The following is a 19,014-nucleotide window of genomic DNA, read 5'->3' on the forward strand; positions in this document are numbered from 1 at the left end:
AGTCAGGAAAACAGACTTTACAATGGCAGGCTAAGAACTATGGGACTCTTCAGCCTGGAAAAGCATAGGCTCAGGGGAGATCTGATGGCCACCTATAAGTTTATAAGGGGTGTCCACCAGGATCTGGGGGAACATCTGTTCACAAGAACGCCCCAAGGGATGACAAGGTCGAGCAGTTATAAACTACTGCAAGACTGTTTCAGGCTGGACATAAGGAAGAATTTCTTTACTGTCCAAGCCCCCAAAGTCTGGAACAGCCTGCCATCAGAGGTGGTTCAAGCACCTATTTTGAACACCTTCAAGAGAAAATTGGATGTTTATCTTGCTGGGATCCTATGACCCCAGATGACTTCCTGCCCCGGGGGCAGGGGGCTAGACTCGATGATCTTTTGAGATCCCTGCCAGCCCTGATGTCTATGAAATCTATGAAATAAATGGTCTGAAAAATACTCCATGCAGATCAAAATGCAATCCCTCCTTTCCCTTTTTGATTCTCTTACTTCTAAGTGCCCAGAAAAGTGAAGGCTCAGCTAGTGGGCTCCTGCAACAGAACTGGGCTTCAATGGGTAAAAAACCCCCAGGACTGGAAATGAACGCCTGGGTTATTGAGTCCAGCCCTCTGCGATTCCAGGTGACTACATGATGGACACTAAGTCAACTAAGTCCAAGAAGTCCACAAGAACAGCCACTCCTTTGTCCTGATCTACCATGCACACTGCAGACCACAGAGAACACTCTAACACTTGGTAATCAAAAGGCCTCAAAAATTGCAATGTGCTTCAGAAAGAGATAGCAGGAGAGACTGAGGAAGCTGCCTATACATTGGACCCCAGCAATGGGTTCTGGGTTGGATTCATTAGGTAAAATATGTCCGGATGATCTTGGGAAGTAGGTCATGACCCACACAACAAAAGAAGGCAACCTCCCCCACCTCATAGTCCCTGCCAATCTGACTTGAGGGAAAATAACTCCCTTACCCCAAATCTGGCTGTTTACCATTGTGTGTTCACTCATGCTCTATGTTAGTGCCTAAAACAATACTGGAGATATACATTATGCAATTTTGCAGCTGTTAGTGGCCAATTGCTAGATAAATATTGGAGCAATTCTTCCAATACTGAAGCAACCTCACAGTTTTGCTTTATTCAGTTTGTCTGAGTTACCACAAAGTTTCAAAACAAAATGAAACAATTACCTAGCATTAAGAAATATCACACAAAGAGGAATTATCTGTGGAAAAGTGTGTGTAAGCTAAAAGTATGACTGAAACAGCTTTTTTCATGTGAGTAATCCTGCGGGCAGTGGGCAACTTGAATGACTAAGGGTCGATGCACACTAGACCTTTACTGGCACAATTGAACTGGAAATGGATGTGAGTTTTTGGCACTACAGTTATGCTGGGAAAAGCCTCAGTGTAAACACAGTTGTACCAGTAAACAGTACTTCCATGAACCAGAATGAACTGTATTGGCAAAAGCTTTCCTTTCTATTCAGCAATAGAAGGGTAGAATGGTTGGAACAATGTCATGTTAGTGACTCTATGATTCCTCTGTCTATATATTAACCTGTTCACAGTTTCTGAATTAAGTCACTTTGGGTGTTCATGCACGTTTTGAGAGGCAGGGGGAAGTGACACTTTAATTAGTGCAGCACTGAGAGCCACTTTAATTAAAGTGCCCAGAGCATCACATGTATCAGCATCCCTGCGCTGAAAAATGGCAGAGGCACTTTAATTAAATTTCATCCAACAAGCTTTAGTTAAAGCACCCCCACCAGTGGTGACATGCATGTGCACCCCCTGAGAGAGTGGGTGCACCCCCTGACCATCCACACTTACTTGCCACTTAAGCGATGGGTGGGGGGCGGCAAGTGAGAGTGCTGGTGCGCCTCCTGCAAGCACCAGCTGATCACTGCAGCCGTTTCCGGAAGCTGGGATAGGTCGCGGGGGTCTCCCTGTTCGGCAGGATCGGCCATGGTGGGACCCTCCCCCCAGTCAGTAGGACTGGTTGCAGGGGGGGGGCACATGCCCCCCCCCGACTAAGGTGGCACCAGTCACCTATGGCCCCCACATCCATTTTTCAGTGCAGGGACACTGATGCACGTGACACTGGAGTCTGTTGGAGCTCAGTAATTACCACACTCCAGCAGACTCAATTAATCAAGTCTGCTCCAATGTGCTGTAATTACAGTGCATTGGAGCAACTTTGATGCGCATGTATAGGCACCCTTCATGTCTTCCCATTCAATCGGTTTGTGGGTGTATTTTTTTTTTCCTGAATGGTTCATTAACTCAGGAAGCAAGGCTGTTTCAGACAAAATATACGCCTTGCTTATATAAGAAAATTGCAATGATTTAACTTAAGGTGTAAATTTAAACTGACTGCATTAAATTACTCACTTTTTTTGATTTAGCTTAAGTAAACTGGACACAGGTTTAAACGAGACCAGTATCCACTAAGGATATGCCTATGTGGTTAAGTTATGGGAGCATACGTTAGGTTGGGAATTCAAAACACTTCAATAATCCAATTGCCCATATGCACACTCTTATTCTGGCTTGTGTGTGGCCCTTTGTCCAGTGTTGTTTATGTCATTATGGAAGTGGATTAAAACAGTGGTGCCTAACTCATCTGGTCCTGCAGGACTGGTCTGTGGGCTAGATATGGTATGTGAGGTTGGTTCATGGGCCAGATCTGGCATGCTGAGCTGGTCTGTGGGCCAGATCTGCTGTGCAGGGCTATATCACCTGGCCTTTGAGGCTCCCAAGAGGTCTGGGAATTTGGTTGTTAGGGTCATATCTTGATCATCCCTAGATTAAAATAAACTAAACATAAGGCTCTCTTCATCTGGAATAAGAGTGTCCACATGTGGGAGTTATATGAGTATAGTCTGGCTTCATAGGAATCTATGACTCTATGAACTTGGAAATATCTTCCATGTTGATGGGTCCTGAACTGAAGCCAGAGTTCCTGTACAAGGTATGCCCTAGTAAGAAGACTTCTTGATTGACTGGATTATTAATGAACATACTGGGTGAGTCTACATGAGATGCTTTACTGTGCAGTAGAACTAATTACTGCGCAGTAAGTGTCCATTTTGATATGTGCAGACACTTACTGCTCAGTAATTGGCTCTAATTGTGAGTAAATTTGCTACCTGCAAATGCAAGTAGCAAATTTCCCCAAGATTACTTACTACACAGTAGCGCACGTGTAGACACCTGGCTGGGAACAAACATTCTTCTGACCAGCCAGGCAGCAGGGGCAGGAAATTGCTCCCTGCCCCCAGGAGCTGCCTGCTGCTAGGGCGGGCTCCACCATCAGAGCCTGGGTGGGGACAATGTCCCCTTGCCCCAGCAGCAGGGAGCTCCCAGCCACTGCTCCGTGGTTGTGGGACCAGTGCTGGGAGATCCTTCTCTCCCAGTGCGAGCTCAGTGACTGTGGAGCTGGCACTGGGAGGGAAGGATCTCCCAGCCCAGGCCCTGTGACTGTAGGGCTCAGGCTGGGAGATCCCTGCTGCTGGGGCAGGGGACACTGTCACCACTGTGATGGAGCCTGTCTCAGCAGTAGACAGCTTTCAGGGGCAGGGGCCAATGTCCCAGCCTCTGCCAGGAAAAAGTTGTCTTCTGGTTCCTGGGCTAGCACCCAAGGGGAGTCTAGAGCTCCCCCTGGCTGCTTCAGGGGCCTGTTGCTGGGCCTCAGTGAGTGGGAACAGTCTGCTGCTAGGAGCAGCAAATCTGCTGTTGTGTCCCTGCAAGTGTAGACATGCGCCCAGAAGATTTTACTTTCTAGTACTTGAGAGTAAACTGCTCCTGGATGATCTGCATGTGTAGACATGCCCACTGAGTTAGATCCTTGGCTGGTGCAAGTTAGTGCAGCTCCATTTAATTAAAGGCCAATTTCCATCACCGTAGATCTGACCAAGAGGAACAGCCTCATTTCAAATTTGATCCAAAGTTGACATAAAAATGGTTAAGGGGTACCCTTGTTTGCAACAGCATCAAGAGCAGATGAGCTTTTCCCTCTACAAATAGACTCTGGGGTCCGGATATGGAAGTCACCTCAGGCTGACTGTCTCTGGGATTACTAGGCAGCTCAAGTTGTTTTCCTGTTGCCATGCATTTGTACACACTCTCTTTCTCTGCTGATCCCTGAGTGGCTCCATCAGGAATCTGGAACATTTTTTGTGTAGGTGTGTGCACTCTCTCCTGGGAGTGTGTCACTGCACACACTGTGCCAGCAAACACAAGAAATGTAGGGTCATGGAAGCATTCTTCCTAGGGGAGAGCACACACAGTTGAAAACAGACTTGCACCCACTGCAGCTATACTGCCATCTGGTGGTCTGGGCTCCACACAAGCTACTTGTTCTCAACGTAAATAACTTCACCTCTTCACCTCAATTCCTAATGACTCAGGAGAAGCTCACATCTCAGTTTGCTACCTGACATAAGAGTTATTTGGAATAATGCAAGCAAGTAGTGTGACTTACTGGAACAGTTACCTTTCTTTAGTAATACCACTGTAGCATCGCAATTGCTGTTATCATCCATTTCTGTGTTGTTTGCTAGTCCATTCACCATATTCGTGGCATTTTTTGTCTTCCTTTCAAAACAGTGATGTATGCAGGAATTGAACCTATGTACATAAAACAAACTCCAGCTGTATTTCTGGGCCCTTCATGTAATTTGCTAGATGAACTTTCTTTTTCTTGGTGTAGACCATGTGGGATCAACTGTGCATTTTAGAGAGGAAGCCTCTGATGGAACCACAAAACTCTTAACTAAACAGCATGAAAAACAATCTTCATATCTTCAAAAGGCTGCTAAACATTATATATTTATACACTCCAGGATGATAAAACAATGTCACTCAGTGTCTTTAAACTCTTTCATGAAAAATAATTTTGTCTTTCAGTTTTCAGTAATTTGTTCCAAGGGTGTTAAACTCACCTGGGCTCCTGGCCTGCATCTGGACTTGCCCTTGCTCATCCTGCTCCTCTAGGAGCCCTGAAGGCTGGGTGAAACAGCTCCATGGGCCATGTCTTTGACACCTCTGATCTATTCAGTTCTAAGCATGGGTGGCTTTTTACTAATTACTGCTCTAAGGATGTTTTATCCTGGGGGCTGCTCAAATTAGTCCTTGACCCTCCCCAAATACCACTCCAATCCCCTTCCTCTCCCTATTCTGCCACTCTGCTTTCTGTTCCCTGCCCTGTTCTCCCTGTCTGAACTGCTGCTCTACTCTCTGCTTCTTTCCCTATGCTCCTTGCACGATTTGCTGTTTGCTTTCTCTCCTACCTGCTGCTGTGCTGCCTGTCCCTGCCCTGATCTGCCATGTGCCCCACACAGAGGCTGTCTGTGCCAGTTGTGGCAATCGTGCTACAGGTTGGCCACTCTAATTTCATCCAATTACTATTACATGTAACATATGCAGGAGGAGGGAGAGTAATCCCATCTCCCCCTACTATAGCCATCAGGCTGTAGAGTTGGGCACTGCCTCGTTCTCTCTTTGCCCCAGTGAATCTTGAATTCTTTCCTGCACAGAAGAACACCTGGAAAGGGAGAGACTGAGACAAGCCTATAGCCTTGGGGTGGTATTCAGCTGAGAGATCTGGGTTCTAGTTTCTGCTAGGAATATAGGTTTGAATTTCCTCAGGCCAAGGTAGGCCTAGCACCAAGGTTTCATAGTTTCATAGTTTCTAGGGTCGGAAGGGACCTGAGCAGATCATCTAGTCCGACCCCCTGCCATGGCAGGAAGAGCACTGGGGTCAAATGACCCCAATAAGGTGATCATCCAACCTCCTCTTAAAAACCCCCAGGGTGGGAGCCTGCACCACCTCACATGGAAGCTGGTTCCAGACCCTAGCCGCCCTGACCGTGAAGTAGCGCCTCCTGATGTCCAACTTAAACCTTCCCTCCGCCAGCTTGTGACCATTGTTCCTGGTCACTCCTTGCGGCGCTTGGGGGAACAGGGACTCCCCCAGCGCCTGCTGATCCCCCCTAACCAGTTTATAACAGGCCACAAGATCCCCTCTCAGCCTTCTCTTTTGAAGGCTGAACAGGTTCAGGTCCCGCAACAGGTCTCCCACTTCCTGAGTGAGGGCTTTAAGAGATGGATGACACGACATTGTTTCTCTTCAGGCTGCATTCTAAAAGAAACTGGTGGCCACCATTATATTTTGTGGGAAGCCCACTCGTGTCCATGTTGTGTGCTCTGACAATGGTAAGTGTATTGAGCCCTTTAGAGGCCCTCATAGGAACACCTCCTTTCTACATCCTGGTTGGACTTAGATGAGAGACAGGTGCAGAGCTGGTTAGCCCTGTCAAGATGAAGGAGATTCTGCCCTTCACCCTTGGGGGAATTTTAGCTCACTAAGTAAAGGCACCTATGGATTTTAGGTGCCTCCAGGATAATGTGGCAGCTGAGCCATGGTTTCTGGGATTGCAGTTTTGGACTCAGGTGCCTACATTCTATTTGAGTCCTACTTCAGGTGCCTAACTCTCTTTCTGGATATGACAGGGAGGGGGCTCGGTATGCCTTACCAGTGAAATGGGGAAAACAGACTCGGATTAAGGGAGCACTGCTGATGGAAGATAAATATCTGTCCTGATATGTATTTTAGGGGATTGGGTATATCTTTAAATGTTAAACCTGTTATTTGATAAGCTTGATTAATTAATAAATAAAGTTAAAAAACAGAAAGAAAGAGAAATGTGGAAAACATCCCTTCTCAGTCTTGCTGGGATGTTGCAAGGATAAGTCCAGGAAGGTCTTATCTGAGCTGCTCAGATACAGAAGCAAGGAGGGCTCTGCTGTATAGAAGCATAGTTGCAGTACAGAAGAGGTGTCAAATATATGGTCCATGGGCCAGATGCGGCCTGTTGAGCAGTATGATGTGACCTTTGGGTTGCTGGACTGACCCTGGGTGTGAATGTTGTGCATGGGCTGGATCCGGCACAGGGGATGGTCCTGGGTAAACGATGAATGCAATGTCCCACCAGACTGGCCCTGTGTGCTGCCAGAGCTAGTGTGCAGGGTCTGTCCAGAAGGTGCACGTGCCACATGTTGGCCCCTAGTGCTGTATGCAGGATGCATGGCTAGTCCAGCCCCATGCACCATGTGCAGCACCCGCTGGCCTTGGGGCTTGCTGTGCACATGTTATGTAGGGCTGGCATGGGGCAAGTGATACCTGTGGCACTCAGGCTGGACCCAGTTCTAGACACAGCACAGGTCTGGGGTACAGGCTGCTAGCAGTGCCCCGGACCAACTCCCTTTGTGGCCTGTAGTGCCAGGTCTGGCTTGCGTTCCCCATGCCAGCCCTACATGCCATACGCACAGTGAGCACCACGGCTGACAAGTGCTGTATACAGTGTGTGGGCTAGACCTGGCACCACAGATGCTGAACTGGAGGTCAGTCCCGGTCCGGCTGACAGATCAGTCCAGCATTGACACCCCTGCACCACAGAAACCCTGCTCTGCTTCCCACTACTACTCTGGACAAATTCTGAAACCTTGGGCTGTATAGACTGAGGGCATACACTGACTTACTTCATGATGATGATGTAGACGAAGTACATCAGTACTAGGACTAAGGACTCCCACCTGAGAAAAAAGGCACACAAGGAATGAGTTATAGCAGAGTAGAAGGAACAGCCTGTCATCCCATTCTTCTGTCATGCCATAAACCCACAAGGAACTATCTGACCTACTGTGCAACTTAATGAGTGGAATGAGGGGGTGAAGAAGGTGAAACATAAAGCATTGGTTTCTGGAGGCCCATTTTGTTTTTTCTCGGCTTAATATGTAATAAGGCAGTTGTGCACTGACAACAATTTCAGATTCTTTGGAAGAGAGAATGTGAATGTGTGTAGGGAAACCATTTTACTCTCCCTTTGCATGGGTCTTAAATGATGAGACAAGACATAAAATCAGGCCTGTAGCTGGTTCAAGGGTGTCACTGCTGAGAAAGTGGTGCTGAACAACAGGCAGCACCAAGTCCCTCCAGCTCCTCTCTCTTTCCACGAGGCTGCTTCATGACAGGACTGACCATTAAAACTGCTAGCTGAATATTATTAATGTGTTTTGATTGCTTCTACAGCAAAACAAAAGACATGTAGTAAAATAACACAGTCCCTGGCTTTTGGCACTTCTTACACAGAGCTGAACTGGGCCTTTCTCTTCTTTTTCTCCGACCAGTTACATTTGTTGTAGCTCACTGACAAATCTTTAGCCCCGGTAGACAAACCTGTGACCAGAACCATAGTGCTTAAACAGTAGGACACACTGTTCCTTTCCTTTTAAGCAGCACTGTGAGTTTATGGTTGCCATGACTTTGTGCTGACTATTCTTTTTCTTTTGTTTCGGACACTCCAGCATTCTGCTTCCCCATTGACATGTTTTAATAAAAGGGTGCAGATGAGTGTAATTTGGCCTCAAATTTAATTGTAGTTAGGAAAGCCCAAGCCTTTGAAAAACCTAACAGCTGTAGATATGTTTTTGTGAAATTTAAAATGTCTCAGTGATAAACATTTAAAAAGAAAATAACTCCCTGCAATATTTGTAATTCAAACATGACAGGGAACATTGCATTGAAACTGGTAAGTAGCTGACTCTGAACAACTAATTCAATTGCTTACTGTTACTGTCCAGTCTGAATTGGGAAGAAAAATATCAGGTCAACAGTTGACAGTAAATTACATTTTTTAATTATTTCAGTTTTCCTGATCTATGGCATCATCTGTAGCATAAATAAAGGCATGTATTTTAAATATATGAATTTTAACTAGATGGTGTCCCTTTAATATTATATTGGAGATTCTTTGCTAGCCCATTGTTACAAAGAGGCAGTTAATCGGCTAATTCATTTTCAAAAATAAAAAAATACCAAACACCTCTCTCCCCCTTCCAAAAAATCAACTTAATCCAAAGATCATTTGTTTTTTAAAAAGTCAAACATTTGAACAAACTCAGGACATCCTGAAAAATATTTTTAACACTGCAGGTTCACTGCATTTCCGCTTGGTCTTCCCCATCCCTTCCTGGTCCTATTGACATCACCCTGCTAATGGACCTCTGACTTAAGGCTATACTGTACTGTCAGTCCACATGTGTGTAGACCCTGCTGCTGTCTTTGGAAGTGTATGTGGGTGTTGAGAGGGCATGGCCTGACGTTGCTGCCATCTCACATTAGGGGACGCTTCAACTGAAGCTCTCCTGGGCATTCTCCACTTGCTCAGAAAATGAGTTATACAAGTCCACCTGCTAGTCGGGTCTCCCGCAGAGCAGGAAATTGGTGCCTGAATTGCTTTGCAGAACTTTAGTTTCTCCCTCTCTCATTAACCCTGATTTTTCAGCTCTTGCAGGATAATCAAAAAGTGACAGGAAAGAAATTAAGACGGCTGGAGATACTTACCAAGAAACTTTTTCATCATATATAAACTGTGGAAGAAATTAAAAAAGGCATATTATTCATAACCCACAACAACATACATCAGAGCTGAAAGCAGCCCATTACTTGAATGTAAGGCAAGGAGAGGCTGGGTATCCAGTGTTGAGAGCAAGTGACACTGGCAGGAGGCGTGGGCTCTAAACCCAGTTTACCCACTGAATTGGTGGGTAATCCTGCGCTCTTTAGCCATCTTGGTGTCTTCCACCAACAAAAGGCAAATAGATAGTCTTGCCCATGTCCTCTAAGATCTGAGGTGATGTTACTAACAGTGCACCACGGATGGGGGTGATTTATCAGAGGTACAGCAGGTGTGACCTTGGGGGAAATGGTGTTTGGTGACATCCTCAGCTGGTGCAATGATGTTAATGGATTGATGCCAGTTAAGGACTTGGCCCAGGCCTGATTTTCACCTATGCTTGGCATTCAATCTTCCAAATGGACTTCATCCATGTTACAGGTGTTAGAAACCAAACTGTTTAACACCTGTACGCTTCCTGGGATATGGACTGCATCCCGCTCCACGTGCGCCAAATGCCCTAAGCGCCTGTTCATGTGATAAAAGTGGTTACGGATAAATTTTGTTAATTTATGTTTGGCTTCGCTCTCTGAAGCTGCATGTTGAAAGGTGAGTGCCTCCCAGTCACCACTAGATGGCCCTCAAATTCCACAGCCCATGGTGCTTCTAGCCTCCTGCCTGCCTTAAGTGGCTGATGAGGCTGAAACAGGGCTGCGGTGTATTTTGCTAGTAATAGGCTGAGGTGCCAGTCTTTCACAGCACTTTCTCTTTTCCTCTGGCTTTAAATGGTCAATATCTGCAATCTGACTGGCTTCCCCGTTGGCCTGTTCCTGTCACCTCCAAGCAGAGGTCTCATCTCAAAATAGCTTTTGGCTAAAGCAACACAGTGACATTGTGATGGGCTGCAATAGGTTGTTGTGACAGGAAAGACTCAGTGGCAAAAAAGATGGTTGTGTGTCCCTGAGATCCTTGCCTGGCATTCTCCTGATGAAGCGCCTGTGTTTTTTGTGGTGTGGTGAAATTCATCCTCCTCATTTGACTGAACATATATATTGCGTGACTTCTTTTATGTCAGGTGACAGCTGGGAGATACTTTGTGATTTTTTCCCCTTGTTCAGTTCAGTGTCAAACCACAACTCCGCGCTGTTACAATGTGACCCTGTCAAGTTTCCAGCCCTCAGGGGGTAACATCCTCATCATAACCTGTGGCCAGGGGCAACCTTGCAGAAGAGCTGTGGGCCGACACATCATTAAAACAATGCCACAGCTGTGTTTCTCTGGGTCCTGGACTCAGAGTCTCATACCACAGGCACGCCCCTGACTTGACAGCCTGAAAAATGACCCTGCCTAGTACTTGGTTTCAACTTTTATTAACAGACTCCCCCTCTGCTCGCTCACCCTAAAAACTTTTCTTCGCTCTCAGCTCTACAATGTGAGACGTCAATGGCTAGAGAGCAACCAAAAGGATGGAAATGACCTTTGAAAACCATAAGGTAACAGTCCTTTACCTGTACATTTTGTAAATAGCAACCCCCATTTTGTGTAATATAAACTGGTCCTAATAGTTTCCAGAAGATGTGAGTGTGTTATCATGTATTTCACAAGATATGGCTCACAGTCACCATGGTTCCACCTGGCAATAATGGTTTCAGGGAACAACAATATGGTTTGACAGGGCCTCCCAGCACATATACATCTTTACAAAGAACAGTAAGTAGAGGGCTCTCTCTTTGGCCTAATGTCTTTGAAAGTGTCCCTTTGAATTTAAGAAATGTTCTTGTTGTATCAGAAGGCAGCATAAAGAGTAACTCTGGAGCTTGTTTAAAAACTAACAACTGTTTTGTCAACCTGTGATATAAAATGAGTCTTTGTAATTCTTTTTTAATTGCAAGGAAGTTGTAAGGCCAGTAATCTCTGCTGGTAAATAGAAGTTTATAATAAAGTTAGGTTGGTTTTCACCAACTTTGGATTTTTAAGTGGTTCAATGTTAAATTCCTAACCTTACAGTACTATCAATGCCAACATATTTATTTCCCAATGAGTACACATATGTTTAGGCAAAATGATGGTGACATGCCACTTCTATGAGCTTAATACAATCTGTTAGAAGAATGATGTGAGCTACTGTTTGTAGGGAACACTCTCCATTTTTGGTATTGTCTTGGTATTAAGGCCTTTGAATAAGCAAGTCCTCCCTATCCAACCATGCATTTAAGCATGTGCAAAGAGTGAAGCTTGTACTTAAGCCCTGTAAAAGTCTACAGGACTTAATGCAAAGCACATACACAAGTGGTTTGCTGAGCAGGGATGATTCAAGCAGGGAAGACTCAAGCAAATTCTTAAGTGTTTGGTTGAACTGAGGGCTCTGGTGTGTTTGGACACTTCTGGTTTCTGTACATTCACATGTCAAATTTAATAATAATCCCATAGGATGTATTTATTCCTGTCCAAGACAATTCAGTATTTAAGTCTAATGATCAAGAGGCCCATTTTGTCTCAGAAGAAATGACTTGAGGAGTATCTGTCCGGGGTGCCCTGACAGTGATCACATTTATATGTGAAACCAGTTTGTGCTTGCAATTTGAGAACCGTAGCACTTTTTTCTTCTCCTACATTTCTAGTAAGTAATTTACTTTCATGGTAAATGTGAAATAGTTATTCATTTCAGCACCATTTATTGTTTTCTGCAGGCAAGAGAAAAAGTGTTCTCCCAATTAGAGAAAAAAAGGCAGTATAATTATTGCCTGTCCTCAGCTCACCCTGCATGGGGCAGGGAAAAAGTAATGTGTGGCAAGAACCAGGACTGTGCAGCATCATATTACACTCTGCACAAATGTCCCAAGGCTTAACCCATTTGTGTGTGGTTTGAGCCTCTCATGAGAAAGATGCGGTCCAAGTGTGCTGAACTATTACTAGTATTTCAAGTAGGGAGCGTGGCTAAAACATCATTAGAGAGAGAGAGAGAGAGAAATTCTTTCCTGATTGAAGACAGAGGGGTTTTGTCATTTTGGGATTTATTCTAAGCACAAAGTGGAAAGTTTGCAAGCTTCTCTGCAACTGACTAACACAACTTAAAATTCATATATCAAACGTGGTGTGTTTGTAAAAGTTTCTTTACCTATCAGAACCTGATGCTAAACCTCAAAAGCAAGGAAATGAAAAGCTCAGTCACCTAACACACAGCTGTCACTCAGCCTCCATGCAGTGACCCCCACTTTCTTCCAATGTGGTTAGACCAGACTTCCCCATTTCGTGCCCCTTCTCTACAGTTCTAGGGCAGTAGCTGCTCAGCTGTGAGGATGAGAGTCCAAGAAGGCTGGCATGCTTTGAGGGCCTGTGTTCAAATCATGGTATGTATGCACTCTGTGGTCTCTGCTGGTTGTCTCTGGATGAAGGTCTCTATCTTACATTGGAGGAATAAAGGGATGAACTTTAACAGCAAAACATAAGTGCCATCACCTTGGTCTGACTCTCTTCTTCCTAATAAGGACATTAAATACCATCCCAGAAAATACCAAGCAAAGGCATTTCTACAGCTGCAGGGAATAAGAAAATTTGAAGGGGCCCTTAATGTTTTAGTTCAGTGGGGTGTGAAGTGGAGTAAGCACTACTAGATCAATTGTCATACGTCAGCTGAGGAGCTGAGCCCTTAAACATTTTAATTGTTTTTTCCTTTTTCCCATTCACTCCATCTCCTTTCATCTACATTCAGTAAATGTTTACAATGACTTGTATAGAGTAGTTGCTAGAGGAAATACAAGACAGACTGACTCTGTACTTAATCCAAACCACAATTAACTATTTAATATTATCACAGTGAAACAAGAACTCTAGTAATATCTTAACATCTTAAGCCCTAATGTATGCTGTGATAAGGGCACTAGCTTCCATGGGTTTATAACTGACTCCACCCTAAATTACAGCTGGCCAGTGGGCCCGACCTACATCACCGATGGCAAGGATCTGCTGAGAAAGGACCTGGCATAAATTTGGCCAAGAGAGGCCCTAATCTGGGGCAGAAGAGCATGACAATATTGTGGTACTTTGGTGTTTGATTCCCAAGGACTCTGGCAGTTCAGTAGCCAGGTGGAGCCACCCTTCGTGGAAGTAATTCATAAAAGGAGAAAGAAGAAACCAGAAATCAGATTCTGTTCCACCTACTGGGTATCTCAATGGATTTAATCACCTATGTATGATCCTATACCACCTGTTCAAGCCCCTGAAAATTCACCCTCATCGGCTGGCTATTAAGTCAGAGAAAGCAACAAAGTGGAGGTGGACTGACCTGGCTTCTGCATTACTTATTTTTCAGGGACTCAAGCAGGGTGGAATAAAATTGCATTTAGATGCGTAAGTCCACTGACATGCCTAACTCCTCTTACATTATTTACAGGTAGAATAGAATCTGGTCTCTTGTCTACAGGTGCTGGAGGTCTTTGTTTAAAGACCCACCTGATTTTCTTGTTACTTTAAAGGATACACTAAATACAACACCAGAAGGAAAGATTGTGACAGGCCTCTGTGAGGACCCCTAAGATGCAGCCCCCAGTGTAAGGATGAATACACCCAAAATTTTTTTAAAAACTGCCCTGCACTGGAAGTGGAAAGGTTACTGACAGGTGCAAAACCTCCACAGTCTCTAGAGCTGATTTGCAACTATTCTGTAAGTCAAACCCACCACCAAACCTCATCAGCCAAGAAGCAAAATACCTCTTTATATTCATGCTTCCTCTGGATTAAAAAAAATGGAAATAAATAAATAAAGTGGCTGTTATGTTGCATACGTGCCTTTCTGCCCTTGGGAGGTAATTTATTACAATTTGCAGGATTGGCCTGGCTGACTGTTCAAAAACCACATTCCTGTGTGTGGTTACGCTCAGGCTGTCAGAGCAAAGCAGCAGCCTTTGTTTGTTTCACAGATCATTACTAACAATTATGCTGTCTTTATTCTTGTCCCAGTGTTGATGTATGAATTAGATTGGAGATGAGGTATTTTTCAAAAGTTGCACAAGGCTGACCCGGTAGAATTGAGAACACAAATCACAAACAAGCTGAGGCAAATGATCTGCCAGAAGTTTGACAGAAAGAGAGAGAAAGAGAGAAACTGTTCTATGTATCTAGCATGTGTATATATGGCAGCATGCAGGCCCAGGCAATAAAGGTGAAGAGAAATAAATATAGGGCACTTTTACATGTGCTCCAATGTATTCTGATCAGAACACGTTGGAGCAGACTCGAGCTAGCTAGAGCGTCTTAATCAGAATGCTCCAGCATGCTCCAGTGTCTCATGTACTCAGAGTCCCCGCATTTCAAAATGGCAGCAGGGCACTTAAACTAAAGCTTGTTCAACCTGCCATCATTTTGAAAGCGGGACTCTGAATACATGAGATGCTGCGGTCATTTTAATTAGAGCAGCTTCCAAGAGCCACTCTGATTAAAACACCCCCCCCACACACACCCTGGAGTATGTGTACAGATGCCCATAGTGACAAACTGTAATGCTATTTAGTTCAAATCAGACACATTTACGCAACGGAAAACTTCACTTCCTTACTGCAGTCCTGACTTTAGCGGTACAAATGTATTAAATCAAAACTAAGGAGTGCTATCTTTCTTACTCCCCATGTTCGGTAGGGATTTGATAACTTTAGGCTACATGATCAAGATGGAAATTGGGGATGACAGACAACAACAACACAATATGCAATCTGGTTGTGGGAAACTTAATTTTTTTCATTTCTTGACTTTGTTGCGATTATGGCTAGAAATATAACGTTTAACTGATGTAGGGTTTTACACTCAAATTCTTAAGCTAACTTTTTTTCACTGTCGGTGGCCTGTGTAACACTGCCTTTCCCTCTGGACTTGATGGGCACTGTTAAGGGAAAAGGATTGCAAATCACATCTTTGTTGCCTAAATCTAGGCTCCAGCATTGCGGTAAGGGGATTTTCATAGCTGCTAAATATTTTGGAAAACAAGAAACAAAGTGTTATTGAAAGCATCCTGCACCTTTGATTGCAGGGTTTGTCGCTAGTCATATACCACATGCATATGTGTGAACATGCCTGACACAAAGGAACATTTTGTAGCCATTGACTGTTTTCCTTCTTATAGGGGCAAATTATGCCACATTTTCCACAGGGACTTCCTGGTAGCAGGGCCACTGGGGCCTGGTGGAGGATTCAGCTACTCTCTCACCTACCCAGAGAGCAGGACTGGAAGCTACTCCATAGCCTGATAACAGGTCAGAGCACTGGGTTTCAGAATTAGTATCCCCATGCAATGTATGGGGCAGTTCAGGCTCTGCAGATTCAGGCCAGCAGTGCTACATTCATTACACGTGAGTTGAGCTTTCCTCCACCACTAAGATGGCTACAAATAATTCTTTTTGTGAATAATACTGATCTTTGGAAGTCAGCACAAGACTCCTGGAGTCAGGATCTTATTCCCAAGATTACAGTGTCTATGCTTTAACTTGCCCTTGATGACAATCCTGCTACTGATACAGGTTTCCCAAACAGAAGCATAGATATAATAACCTTAAAAACTTACCACAATGAGTGCAATAACAGACAGTGTATAGTAGCTTGCATCTCTCAGGAGACTCCATGATGACAGTGCAACGACCTTAGAAAGATATGCAAAAAGAGGCAGTGAGCCAGGCTCTTATCAGCACAAGCTGTCACATTAGCAGTAGGTGCCAAAAGATAGACTGTCATTTCATAGCGCAAGCTGGCCCCACACATGTTAGTACACGATACAAGAGATCAGAGCTGGGAAATGGAATACGCTACTGAGACTGCTTTCAAGAGATGACCACAGGGGCTAGAGGGGATGACTGAATCTTGTGCCTGAATGGTGACACAGTCATGGAAATGAAGACCACTTGTATTGCTAGTCCAGGGTCAAATTCTGTCTTTGTTAAGTCCTACCAGTCCAACCATCTTGTGTGTTAACAGTAGTTTGTATAGGTGTAACTATGGACAGAATTTGGGCCCAAATCTCTATTCTTTTTATGTTTAACATCTCTTTCTTTCATAAAAGTAATAAACTTCACAGAAAACACTGTTCAAGTTGCATGATTATGCTGTGAAAATGCAGGAAATACTAAAGGGATGTGACCTTAACTCTGCTCCATTGTGCATATCCAGTATGGTTTAATCTTGAATTCCTGTGTCAAATAGTTAAATTTTATAGCATTTAAGCACAGAAGGGACCACTACATCTAGTCTGACATATGTAACACAGGTTCTTAATACTCTTATATTAAGCCCAAAAGATTTTTGTTAGACGCAACAGTAAGCAATTCACTCCTAAACTGGTACAGGCAGAGGACAGGAGAGATTGAGGTGGTACCAGAGCTCTGGCAGTGGTGAAGCACTGGTTAACTGAGACATGCCTAGAGGTTTCCAGAAGGAAAGAGACAGTCCATGCTGCAAAGAAAGGTGAAAAAGTCTGGAGGTCCCTGCCAATGTGACTTAGCAAATAATTCCTTCCTAAATCCAAATTTGGTGATCTGTTTAGAACTGGGGCATACAAAACTCACCAGCCAGGCATTCTCCATTTCACCTCAGTGTGCTGACCCACCCTGTCCCATGTTCATCTGTGGTCAAGTTCTGTGGCCTCAGAGGAAAGTGACACACAGCACAGACAATATTTAGTCATGGAGGGAAAACGTTCCTGTCTGACCCCTGCAACTGATGGGCTGAAACCTAGACTAGATTATAATCACTGTCTCAATGAGATATAAGCATGTTGAAAGCAATACTGGCAATCCTGCTCTCCATGGGGGCCATGAAGGAGGAGGAGTTGAAGTGCACATTCAGTGAATCTTTAGTAGCACAAAGCTGACTTCTACTACCCTTAGCTACTAGTGTAGAATTTGGTAGGGATATGTCCTACTTATTTGTGCAAGCCAGGAAAAGAACTCAGGAAAGACACCTATGGCCTTGTACAGACATCCATTTTCTCCTGGGAAAGTCATTGTTCTCCCAGGAGAAACCACACACGTACAAATATTCAGGCTTTTTCTCCCAGAGTAAAAATGGCTGCTCCAAGAGAAAAATAATTGGGAACAACAGGGTTAAATCATTCCCAGAAGACTGTCTCCTGGGAAAGTGAATGTCTGTACATTCTGTGGCTTCTCTCTGAAGAGAACACAGTCCTCTAGCATTTCCCCTTTCTCTTTCCTTCTCCAACCCCAGGAAGACAGTGTGTGGTTTGCTGGACTCTGCAGCTCCAGCAGGGAAGAGAAAACACAGCCTTCACCATCCCCACACTGTGCTGCTGGTGAACACAGTCTGACCATTGGCAGTCTGGGTCAGCCAACTCAGGGCTGCGCTATGCACTATTACTATCTGTCATCAGGCTGATTAAGGGAGCCTTCACAGCTGGCTGAAATGTATGTACAGGGGTCCTCTCTGGATGCACAGTGTCAGCACTGCAAGCTTTCCACCCTTTGGGGCCTCAGCATTTGAATACTTATACATGCAGCTTACATGAAGAATGTGTTTGGTTAAGGATGCATTCTAGAACAGTGGTAGCCAAACTATGGCTTCTGAGTCACATGCAACTCCCAAGCCATTTAAATGTTACTCTTGAAGAAACAGAAGAGATCACTGGCTCAGAGACATTTGCATCTCCAACATTTTACGTCCCATGATTCTCAGCTATGACAAGATTTTGTCTTGTAGCCAGAAGGGTTTGGTCACCCCTCCTCTACAGAAACAATATAAAACTTTTAGCACCTCTGGACTGTGCATAGCCATATTGATTTTAGCAGGGCTCTGCAGGGGAATGGAGAGTTACTGGCACAGAAGGTTGCAGGATTGGGTCCTAAGTTTGCAAGAATGTTAGCAATTAAGTCAGTCTTTGATTTAAACCCAGCAAGGTCTGCACAGTGTCTGGGTGTGGAGCTAAATTAGAAGGTACCTAAGGAAGTTGAAGCACAAAACAATGATAGAGATGAACCACTGGTACCCAGGGCAGGGGTTGATGCTCTTTCTCTTGATGTCTTCAGATCCAGACTGGATTCTATTCTGGAAGGGATGCTTTAGTCAAACACACATGACTAGATACAGTACTGGGTAACTGGGTAACACTTAATGGAGAGTGATATCCAGGAGGTCAGGTTAGATCAGTGATTCTCAAACTTTTTAGCCTCGAGGCACCCTTCCATAACTTTTATAAACTGAGCAGCATCCCATTTCAAAAAAGAACGTATTTATTATACTGCTTACCTTCTTGAAGAAGGGCTGGGAGAGAGGAGGAGCAACTGGGAGGGAGTAGCCTGCCTGCAGTGAGTGGGGGTAGCAGGAGTGGCTGGAAGGAAAGAGCCTATATGTATTTCCTCACCAGAGCCTATGTTTATCTTATTTACCTTCTCTCACTGTCAGGGCCAGTCAGGGCTGGGGCACCCTGTTTGAGAATCACTGGGTTAGATGACCTCATGGTCCTTTCTGGCCTTATACACAATGGATAGGATGAGAGTTCGCAACTCTGTGTATAGCACATCATAAAGAAGATAATATGTCCGGCTAAGACTGGCT

The 19,014-nt window shown here is 44.5% G+C and overlaps 1 protein-coding gene across 5 annotated transcripts in view; it reads right to left on the reverse strand.

Annotated features, from left to right (window-relative positions):
• SLC24A3 (solute carrier family 24 member 3) overlaps positions 1-19,014 on the reverse strand; it is a 537,093-nt gene that overhangs the window by 56,476 nt on the left and 461,603 nt on the right. For 4 of the 5 annotated variants that reach the window (XR_002097013.1, XM_019516133.1, XM_019516136.1 and 1 more), the window contains exons 7-10: positions 16,019-16,093; positions 9,414-9,439; positions 7,550-7,603; positions 4,491-4,636 (exon numbers count right to left, since the gene is read on the reverse strand). Coding sequence is in view for 4 of the 5 variants with exons in the window: in XM_019516133.1 (XP_019371678.1) it covers positions 4,491-4,636; positions 7,550-7,603; positions 9,414-9,439; positions 16,019-16,093 (301 nt within the window). In the remaining variant the exon portion in view is untranslated. The remainder of the gene's footprint in view (positions 1-4,490; positions 4,637-7,549; positions 7,604-9,413; positions 9,440-16,018; positions 16,094-19,014) is intronic. The other variant, XM_019516134.1, reaches the window with a different exon arrangement.

This window comes from Gavialis gangeticus, unplaced genomic scaffold (genome assembly GCF_001723915.1).
Source record: "Gavialis gangeticus isolate Ggan-Ray unplaced genomic scaffold, GavGan_comp1, whole genome shotgun sequence".
In the NCBI taxonomy this organism is placed as follows: Eukaryota; Metazoa; Chordata; order Crocodylia; family Gavialidae; genus Gavialis; species Gavialis gangeticus.